The 11355-nt window shown below is 39.8% G+C and overlaps 1 protein-coding gene across 8 annotated transcripts in view; it reads right to left on the bottom strand.

The window, feature by feature from the left end:
* LOC127445628 (forkhead box protein P1-B-like) overlaps positions 1-11355 on the bottom strand; it is a 263267-nt gene that overhangs the window by 45386 nt on the left and 206526 nt on the right. For 7 of the 8 annotated variants that reach the window (XM_051705821.1, XM_051705818.1, XM_051705823.1 and 4 more), the window contains 2 exons: positions 3599-3736; positions 2437-2529 (listed from right to left, as the gene is read on the bottom strand). In XM_051705821.1, coding sequence (XP_051561781.1) covers positions 2437-2529; positions 3599-3736 — 231 coding nt within the window. The remainder of the gene's footprint in view (positions 1-2436; positions 2530-3598; positions 3737-11355) is intronic. The other variant, XM_051705826.1, reaches the window with a different exon arrangement.

Here is an 11355-nt window from a genome sequence, read left to right as displayed (position 1 = left end):
TGCCAAGCTGTGTACCGCACCCTCTTCCCAAACACAGGATGCTTGACTTTGTGTTTACTTCTCCAAACAGAGGGCGTACAAAAAAGGTCCCACAGCACAACCGTGGACAGGTCAACCTTTAGACCCACAACAGAGCTGAAACAGCATGATAAAGCGTTCCCTCTCTATTTCCTCTTTCTCTTTCATGGTCCACCCATCCTCATCTGCTTGTCAAAGGCATGTTCCTTTATCTGAAAGCCGCCTTTTCTCTTTTTCACCCTGCACTCCCCTACAACCCATGTCCCAATCTACATCCTGATCACGAGCCTTCGTTTGTACAAATGCTTAAATGCAACATCAATAATCAAAGCTGTGGTGCACAGGTTTGAATCTGGCCTGAATTACGTCCTCATTCCATTCATTTTGTCTTTCCCAAAACTCTTCTGACAATTAAAGGGCAAACGGCCATAACATTTTTCTGTAAATTCTGAAATCTGTCGGTAAATGACTTGTTTTTTACAAAGTCAAAGAAGATTCAATAATAGGCTCAAAATAATAGGGGGCCTGGATAGCTCAGTGGTAAAAGACGCTGGCTACCACCCCTGGAGTTCGCTAGTTCAAATCCCAGGGCATGCTGAGTGACTCCAGCCAGGTCTCCTAAGCAACCAAATTGGCCCAGTTGCTAGGGAGGGTAGAGTCACATGGGGTAACCTCCTCGTGGTCGCTGTAATGTGGTTCGTTCTCGGTGGAGCGCGTGGTGAGTTGAGCGCAGATGCCTCGGAGGATGGTGTGAAGCCTCCACACGCGCTATGTCTCCGTGGCAACGTGCTCAACAAGCCACGTGATAAGATGTGCGGGTTGATGGTCTCAGACGCAGAGGCAACTGGGATTCATCCTCCGCCACCCGAATTGAGGCGAATCACCATGCATCTTAAAAGCGCACTGGGAATTGGGCATTCCAAATTGGGTGAAAATAATAATAGGCTCAAAATTACATGAAACAAAATGAAAAATTAGGCAAATCCCTATAAATGTCCTGCTAAAAAAGGGGGAAGTGGACTAGCGAAAAATGTGAAAAACAACATGAAACAGCATTCACAGTGTAATTTAACAAAATAACGTCTTAGTGAAAGAGAGCTTTAAATCAGTAAAATACAGCGTAATACTTGATTGTATCAATAAGGATTTGATTAGATTGTGAAAAATGGTACATTATTATATTATTAGTATGATTCTGACTGTCTACATCAGCAAAAAGTTTGTTTCAGAAGTCGAAAAAAGAAACCAGCAAGCAGAGAGAGAAAAGTATTGATAATTCATATTTCATAATATCACTAAAACAAATTTGTCAACAGGAGAGATATTTTCACTATTTTACGTAACCGCTTACTATGAACAGTTTTGCAGCAAAAAAATCACTTTGCTTTGCTGCCCTTGGTATGAATAGGAATATAATGGAGCGAGAAGTATAAAGCTCACAGAACTGAAAGTTATTCCATTTTGATCAAATTGATTACAACAAAAAACACTCACTGATGAATCATGCCCAACAAAGGACATTTATTAAGTAAGTAAATAGGGTCGAGATTAATTTAACGTTGTCTGTACTTGATAAGACAAAAAAACCTCCACAATCTGAACATCATTTTCATCCATATCCTCTGTCACCCTGACGGAGGTCGCTCGAGCTCTTCCTCGAGTTAACCTAATGCTGGCCTGACGCAGACAACGGGAGGTTAACTCGGAGTGGCACGCGAGAGAGGCGAGAACAGAGCAGATGACAACATGATGCAGACTGACGCTGGCAGGCCCCCTTTAATGCCTCGCCTCCAATCCGAAGTTGAAAATCTTTGAAAACCTACGAAATTTTGTTGTCTTTTAAATAAAAGAGGCACAAAGCAGCAGCGGGGGGTTATTGTCTGACCCCCGTGGGGGGAGTCGCTGCAACAATTCGTATTCCAGCTTTTGATGGCTGCGCGAGAAAGCCGAAGGAGGGGGAGAGGGAGTGAGCACGAGAAAAACACGGGCAGACAGAGGAGAGCCTCTTGAGGGCTGCATCAAATTCCTGTGATCATCCATAATACTCTTTAAAACTGTTTTTCTTCCCTCGTTCATTACGTTCTATTCAGCTGATCAACTGTTTTTTCCTTTGACGGTGCCACACCCCCTCATTCACCCCCTCCGTTCACCAGTCCCCTTCCCCCTTAGATACCATAGAACAACTGTGTTGCCGTTAGATAGATGCCATGTAGACAAACAAGAGCAGGTAACAACTCTTCCCATTGTCAGAACTCAAAATGTGACACAAAGGGGTTGGAATGATTTTGCTTTTGTATTAGTGCTGATGGGAAACAGCAGCTTGATGCACTGGGGGCAGGTAATGAATACCAGGCCTCATGTGTGTGTGTGTGTGTGTGTGTGTGTGTGTGTGTGTATAAAGTGATGCAGTCAGCATACCTCTTTACTCTGCTGCTTGGTGCCATGCTGCTGTTGGATGAGCTGAAGGTGGAGTTGTTCTTGCTGTTTCTTATAGAACTCCTGGAGTTGCTGCTGCAAAGTCACACAGAGTCATAAATTAAACTTGCCATATTCCATACTTTGGCTGTGTTTTACTCTGTTAGGATTGGCTAAATATTTACATATAAAATAACAGTAAAAACACCCCTGGCAAGTTGCTGAATACTGAATAGGCACTGAAATATTAACATAGGCGATCACATATCGCTCATGGTTGTGATGTAAATAATATACATTTTTTTTTTACAACTGTTCCAGACTATTCTGACATTTGGTACGGTACCAAGACATATTGTTTTTTCCCTCGGACTGATGCTTCTGTTTGTATTAATGTCACTTATTTGTAAGTCACTTAGAATAAAATCTTCTGGTTAATAAATCAATCAATGTCAATGTAAATGTTCTCGGTGGACTGGGGACAGAGCTTTGCATTGTGAATGTTCAAGTGTTATACAGTATGTGCATAGTAGATCAAAAGAGTTTCAAATCCTTCTCTCCATGATATGCAACTTTCACATTTCACACAGTCAACTTTCACAACTTCCTAACAATCAGGAAGAATGTACAGTCATAGATTTAGTGTGAAGGCGTATATGATGCATAATCCGAATATGTGGAATTCTTACGTTTGAGTCATGTGTATAGATGTATTGATTGTTTGACAAACAAATCCTAGTTGTTTGTCATATATACTGAGCAACAGCTGAAAGTGTACTGTACAGTATGTACTTTAGAATGAGAGAACGGAAGTACCTGATGAAATCTTAGGGCATGTTTTTGTTAATTAAATATTTTTAATGTAACAAATTAGTAGCTACTGTTCTGGCTTTAAAATCGGATTGGAAAAGCAAAGTTTGAAGGTGTTGTAAAAAGGTCAATATATATACCTTGACAAGGCCCTTTATTATTGTTTATTAACTGATGACTATTATTAATAAATGTTAATATTTATTGAACACTTAACGTAAAATCACTGTAACACTGGTCACTATCATTTCATTAGAACGTGTATTACAATTCTTGTAATACAGTATATTTCATAGTCTGAGTAACAGTTGAAGGAAGGTATATACTGTATGAACTGGAGAATGAGACGGGTTACCTGCTGTAACATCAGTGCTTGTTGTTGCTGCAGTAACAGTTGGAGCTGCTGGGGGCTCAAAACTTGGTGTTGGAGGATTTGCTGCATTTGCTGAGGAGTTATGACCTGTGGCGTCATCATAGCAACAGATACTGGCACCTGCACGCACATAGGAAAAAGAGGAATGTAAATGATAATTACGCAATACCATGCACTTCCTAGATATGCGAGTAAACATGTTAGGGGGCGTTCGCACATTCACCTCAATCCAGTTGGCGGAGTCTCAGTTGCCTCCGCTTCTGAGACAGTCAATCTGCGCAACTTATCTTGTGGCTCGTTGTGCATGACACCGCGGAGACTCCGCATGTGGAGGCTCATGCTATTCTCCACGATCCACGCACAACTCACCACGTGCCCCATTGAGAGCGAGAACCACTAATCGCGACCACGAGGAGGTTACCCCATGTGACTCCACCCTCCCTAGCAACCAGGCCAATTTGGTTGCTTAGGAGACCTGGCTGGAATCACTCGGCATGCCCTGGATTCTGAACTCGTGACTCCAGGGGTGGTAGTCAGCGTCAATACTCGCTGAGCTACCCAGGCCCCCCACACAGGACATGTTCTGGAGTTCAAAAACTGTGCAGTGAAATGGAATAGAATGCAAGGGTCTCGAGGCACATTTTTTTAGTGAAACTTTTTAACTTGACAGGGTGTTTTAAAAATGTGACACTCAAAACGCAAGACGCTGAAAAACCAGTGAGATGTGTCTTGCATATGTCTATCTAGCATATTTACAAAGAAAACAATTAAAAAAAACAGCACAAGAATGCGTTCTGTGTGAACAGCCCCTTAAAACGCACTTCCCATCACATGCCTGTCAATAGATTCTGATCTGTTTTGCAAAAATCACCTGAGGATGTTTCAGAACCAGTGATACAAGAAGCCAAACTGCTCTGATTGATAGGAAACTGACAGATACAAAGAAAAAGCACACAAACACACTCAAACAATTCCCATCATCAAATGGCCCACTCCACTGACAAGGCCACTGCCCATTATTCTAGAGTGCTGTCCATGCTTTTCTTGTGACAGTGTGAATATGTTTTGTAGTCTCATTTTTTTCATGAATGTTTTCCCTCCTCTTCATCAACGTAGAGTGTCTTGTCTGTGCAATACTTCAGTCAAATGGGTAACAACTCTCGCAGTGTAGTGCTTTAGTTGTGTACATAAACTTAAATAGTTGAAAATCAATTAACAGGAATTGATATTGCAGTGGGCAGGACGTGTCACTGTTCTTTGTTAATTCATAAACCACAATTTCTAAGTGTTTCTCTCTAAACAAATATATCAAAAACAACATAGTAAAGGACACGAAAACATGCTCGAACAGATAAAAGGGTACGCGGATTACGGCCAGAAAGGAAAATTATGTGTGATGACATTGAATGGGTCCTCACACACTGACGGGGTCTTTAATTGGAGGAGAGGCTCTCTGAATACAGTACACGTGAGTGAGTGTGTGTGTGCGTGTACTGCCGGTCTTTCTCTACGATAAGCCATGTCATTAAAACCTCTCCTTTTTTAAACTGGGTGACAAACCACGTCTGTGCTGAACTTGATAGCGGTATGCATTTGCAACTGTTAACATATCCCCAGTGTGTTTTAGTGAGAGTGTAGTGAGATGTCTCACATCTGCTCCTGATTGGCCAGACATTGGGACAACAGTCTCCCTTCACCAAGGTTACCCCAATTGCGTCTCTCAGCCAGAACCCCTGACACTCGTTTGAATTTGTCACGTCTTGATGCGTGTAATTGAGGCTGGAGGCCGTTCCCTATATGGGGGCGGGGTTGCCCTCCACATTGACTCTGCCTGATTCAGCCCACTCTAAATCAAACAACAAAAAATCTTTAATGAACTCCATATATATTTCACCTAATGCCACAAAGGACAGATCTATCAAACCATGAGTTCGTGTACATTACCTACAGTATACATTTAACAACAAACAAGGCCTTTAAGTGTATTTGGTGCCCCAAACAAACCTGAAACCCTTAAGCACGCTCATTACCACGCACCCCAACACACGGGCGTTACGTCTTAATATGTGGTCCATTTTTCACATGGCTTAGCGTGCCATTTGCATACTCTGCACCCCTTGATTTCTTCATTTCACAGTCATTATGCACTCATGTCCTTATTTCTCAGCGCCACTAATTTTGATGAACTATTCTGAAGGTCAGAGAGGCAGACGGGTGGGTGGGAGACAATACGCACTAAAACACACTCAGTGAACACAGAACGCATTTTTGTCCGCCTATACTGGGCAATGAAACATATTGGCCGATTTGGACATCATCTGAACGTATTTACAAATTCATATTTTCCGTTACATTGTAAACGTTTAAGAGCATTCATATTTATGAATTTATATTTTTTGTTACAATTTTCAGTAGAGTTTGAAGAAATTATTTTATTTATAAAACAAATTCTGAACAGATTGTCTTACTCCATTTTTTACGCCATAAACTTGTCCATAAAACCTTTTTATAAAATGCACTCTCTGATTTGGACATTTGTGTCAACAAATTCCTATTTTTCGACAAATGTTCATAAAAGTTGGAAAGAGAAACTGATCTGACATATTTACAAATTTGTATATTTTGTAAAAAAAATGACAAGTTTGAAAAAGCATTCATATTTATGAATTCATACTTTTCATTACAATTTTCAGTAGTTAAAAAAAAAAAAAAGTTTACATTTTTTTCTTTTTTTTTAACCATTTCACAAGTTTTTTTGTTTGTTTTTTTACGTTTTTTAACGTTGAAAAAAAAAAATCATTTGTACAAACAAATTCCCATTTTCATAAAATGTTCATAAATGTTTGAAGAAGAAACCGATCAAGTAAATTTCAAACATCATCTGGATGTTATTTACAAATGAATATTTTTTGTAAAAATTTCGCAAGTTTGAATAAAACATTTATATTTATGAATTCATAGTTTTTCGTTACAATTTTTAGTAGTTTGAAAATAAAGATTAGTTTTTTAAGCTAATTCTAAACAAAAGTATGCAATAAACCATATTCACTGATTTGAATGTCATTCGTATTTACAAATAAAAATAATATTCATAAAAAATAAATAAATAAACAAATAAATAAATAAAATTCAAAACACATTTTCTTAACAATTTCAATTACCAAACAAGACATAAACATACAACATAAACAGTAGCGTTCAAGCTTGTGTGTTTGGGCGTAATTTGTTTTCATGAATATGTTCTTTCTGACAAATTTCCTTTAAATATAAATGGAAAAAAATTTAACTAATTTTCTTAACACTTCCAATTACCAAATAAAGACCTTTAAAACTGAAACATAAACAACTAAACATTTACAACCCTCTCAACATTCAGGTCATGACAAACCAATGCCAGCCTGTCCCAATTAAACCCTTTATATCCACACCTTACAGACACACACTGGCACCAGCATCACACCCTCCTCTCTCCCGTGATCATGTGTGTGTGTGTATATGTGTGTATCCACTTCTACAAACCCTCAGCTCTAGCGGAAAGGCTATTAAAGCTCACATTTTACTGCCCATTACCACTGAGGTCATTAGTGGAGAGAGGGATGGGCCTTCTCTTAACCTATTGATCATTGTAACTACTAGCATTTAATCCGCTGGTGAATGAGCTGGAATCTCTTTAAGACAGGCCGCCACAGAGGAGAAGCACTTCAGCTGAAAAATATCATCCTGGCCACTATATCAGCAGCACTTAAGAGTGAGGGATACCGCTGCTTAAAACTGTTCCCACTTCTCTTCTGGACATAATTGTGGAAGTGTGCAAAATGGAATTATTATTATGAATTGCGGTAAATGTCCGTATCGGATGATAAGAGGTGAGAAGAGAGCAAATACATATTTAAAGCCATCTGACGATTCAAATGCTTCGAAATAATGCAGATAACCGGCTAAACAAGATGCAAGGAATTTCATGAATGCATATTTCAGTTGTCAATTGGACAGTTTTAAATGGTGCAAGACTTGTTTGCTCAGAAAACAAAAGAATTGTTAGCAGGGGGGGGGGGCCTGGGTAGCTCAGTGGTAAAAAATGCTGGCTACCACCCCTGGAGTTTGCTAGCTCGCTAGTTCGAATCCCAGGGCGTGCTGAGTGACTCCAGCCAGGTCTCCTAAGCAACCAAATTGGCCCGGTTGCTAGGGAGGGTAGAGTCACATGGGGTAAACTCCTCGTGGTCGCTATAATGTGGTTCGTTCTCGGTGGGCGCGTGGTGAGTTGAGCGGGGTTGCCGCGGTGGATGGCGTGAGGCCTCCACACGTGCTATGTCTCCGTGGCAACGTGCTCAACAAGCCACGTGATAAGATGCGCAGGTTGACGGTCTCAGACGCGGAGGCAACTGGGATTCGTCCTCCGCCACCTGGACTGAGGCAAATCACTACGTGACCACGAGGACTTAAAAGCACATTGGGAATTGGGCATTTCTAATTGGGAGCAAAAAAAAAAAAAAAGAATTGTTAGCAGAAGAAAAAAAGGGAGCAAACTAGAGAAAGCTGACGTTATGAATTTCACTAAGGAGTGGTGTTGGCCAGGTGTGGGTGTAGTACACATGTACACACACACACACACACACACACAATAACATACTCTTACAGCTGCTATGTGACTGTAGGCAATGTGCTAGCGCAGACCTGCTGTCCACCAAACCCTACCCAAAACACACACACACACACACACACACACACACACACACATATCATATACTGTACGCTTTCACATGCCAACACATGCAAACATCTGCAGCGTCTAAAATGCATTTAAAAATGAGCCAGACTCATTTTTATTGGCTTCAAAATTCTTTGAAAACTTTAAGATGGTTAAACGTAAAAAAGAAAACGTGAAACAAACATAAAAAAAATAAAAATGCCTTTTCTTAACTGATATGCAGATTTGGACGTCATCTGGACTTATAAGTTCGTACTTTTTGTAACATTTTAGTAAAAGTTTAAAAGATCTGTATTTACAAATTCATATTTTTCATTTTCAAGCAAACATCAAATACATATTATTAATCCCAACTGCCAAATAAAGACTTAAACTTACAATGTTTAAAATATAAAACAAAAATATTTTTTTGCACAATTAGAAAGTTAATAAATTGTAAATAATTACTAAACAATTTTAATACTTTGCATCAAAATCACACATAAAAGTGCAAAGATTTATATGCACATAATTAAAATTACGAAGCATCAAGTTACATTTATGGAACTGTTTCTTTTAAAAGGTGCCGAATCTCTCTTATAGACACATCAGTCGAACAATGCTTGCTGAGAGATCGAGAGCTTGACGCAGCCGCAGATATAGCTCATTTTATCCCGGCTCTTGAATCCACTGTCCACTCCGTCTTCAACACATAACTAACAGCCGGAAATGATGGCCAAATATACAGCTCTAACGAAGAAACATCTGATACACATCTGACGAACCTCAAAAAAACAGATACTGACTTAATGAAGAATGCAGTGTTCCTGAGAGAGCAAAATGTCATGCACAGCAAGAGAGTGTGAGAGTGAGGTGGGCAATTAAGTTGAAGAGTGAAGACTTATAAAAGGGTGGGGGGGCACTTCAATCAGAGTGTCTTGTACATTGAATTGGCCACACGGAAACAGGTTGCAAAGGAAGAAAAAGAGGGCAGAAAAAAAAAAAAGAAATACAATTTTAATGCCTGCTCCCCAGTGTCATCTTGTTTTGTCAGGACATCAAATAGAATTGAGAAGTCCAAAATAACAAGCCCTTAAGAAATCAGAGGAGGTTTGGTCTGTTTGAAGCCTCTCTGTTTACCTTGTCCAGATATATAGGGAATAGTAATGTCCGTACGCTCGTTCGGATTTGTGGTGTAATTAGTCATGAACACAATTTGAATACCCAATTTTGGTTTAACCTATTTTCGTTCGTTCGGTTCAAATTGCGTTTACTAGAATGCAAAACCAAATCAATCCACATATAAAACTCTAGTTAGAAAGTTCTGCTTTAATGTGTGAATCAAAAAAGTGAACTCTACAGGAATAATATAGATAATATTGTATATAATATGTTTGTATTTATAATTATTATTAAACTATTACAAAAGGGCATATAGACTTTTTAATGGTTAACTCTTCGATGATTACATTAGTTCCCCCCAATTCTGAATATGTGGTACAGTCTTGATCCCGCTGTTACTGAAGGCTGAATAATTCCACTCCCTCTTATTCACTCTGTCTCTCTTGCGGCCGTTTACAGTTCACATAAACGACATAATCATAGTCACATTTTCTGCCCATTTACCGAGCAGATTCTGCAGGGGGATCGGCCCATTCAAGGCAACTGTAAAAACAAAAATCCAGATTGCACTTTAATTAACTCTTAAACCACAAACAAACAAGTTCTCAGCAGAGCTGGCCCAGTTTGTTGTAAAACAAACAAGCAGGGGCGAGGAAGAGCATGGGGTTCACGTTATTAAAAAAGAAAAAGAGCGAAGCTCAGTAAAGCATTGCCGTTCCCACACTAACTCAACCCCACTGCAGGTGCCCAAATGCTAGGCTGGACCATGGGACCCTCTGAGCTGGTGCTCAGGGAAAAAAACACAAAAAGCTGGGTGGGTGTATAATGGACGTGTTTTGCGGAGGTGGCCACAGGAACTTGTTACGCCTCGATATTCTGCTAAATGTTTGCCAGGGATTTTTCCACAAAAATAAACACAAAGTATACAAGTTCACAACTAACACCTAGATTGTCTGTTAATACACAAAAACACTTAATTAATTGAGAAAGTTGTTTTGACAAGGATTTTAACGTTGTAGTGTGCAGAAAGAAAAGGCATCCTCTTAGGAAGTTCCTACTTGTTGTGACTTTTGATGTACTTCCAGATGTTTTGGGTTGAAATTAAATGGAAGTGATAGGCATCTTTCTTTTTCACTTCCCAAAGTGTGTAATTGATGCTTTAGGTATTTTATCACTCTCGTGCTGCCACAGAAAATTATGGGGAGTGTAGTTTTGCCGCAAAAGCCCGTCGTCTCATAAACCAGCTAAATAAGTAGTATTTTCTAGCAAGCTTGATCGCTATTCTCCATCAAATGTACTACAAATGCGTACAAACTATCCTGGACAATGAACATTCCCAAATACAACAACTTCTAATCAGCAATGATTCTTTAACTGACTCGCTACCAACTCAAATAGTCGGGCTCAAGTTAAATATTGTAAATATGATATTGTGGTGCCGTTGACTTGACATGACTTGAAGACAGCTATCATTTCTCACCTCAAAGCCATACAATATGACCCTTGCAATGACTTTTCCCACTTCCTCCTCACATACACACACACAAAAACGCACACAAAGTGAGACACATTCACAAAGTCACACACTGAAGGTCTCAAACCACCTGTCTGACATGTGTCACCAAAAACACTGCCTTTGACCACTTTACACCTTTCCCTAACACCCCTTTCCTCCCTCCCTCTCCACTCATCTCGCTGATATGATTTATGGTTTACCAGCTCAGTGAGGTTACGCAACGTCGCGCATGCCTTCAGACGCGTTATTGGAGTCGGTGGAGATTTAATTAAGATCACAGTCGCACAAATCCCCCTCAAATTGAGAATTTACTCGAGACAATGGTCGTCACATTCTCGCATGGGAGAGGTCCACATTCTGCACAACGCAGAATGGTGACAACACTAATCCATGTTTTCATGACGGCAGATGAAG

Source organism: Myxocyprinus asiaticus, chromosome 9 (genome assembly GCF_019703515.2).
Source record: "Myxocyprinus asiaticus isolate MX2 ecotype Aquarium Trade chromosome 9, UBuf_Myxa_2, whole genome shotgun sequence".
NCBI lineage: Eukaryota > Metazoa > Chordata > Actinopteri > Cypriniformes > Catostomidae > Myxocyprinus > Myxocyprinus asiaticus.
Note: the sequence above shows the minus strand (reverse complement) of the source record. Positions and strands in the feature narration are given on the sequence as shown.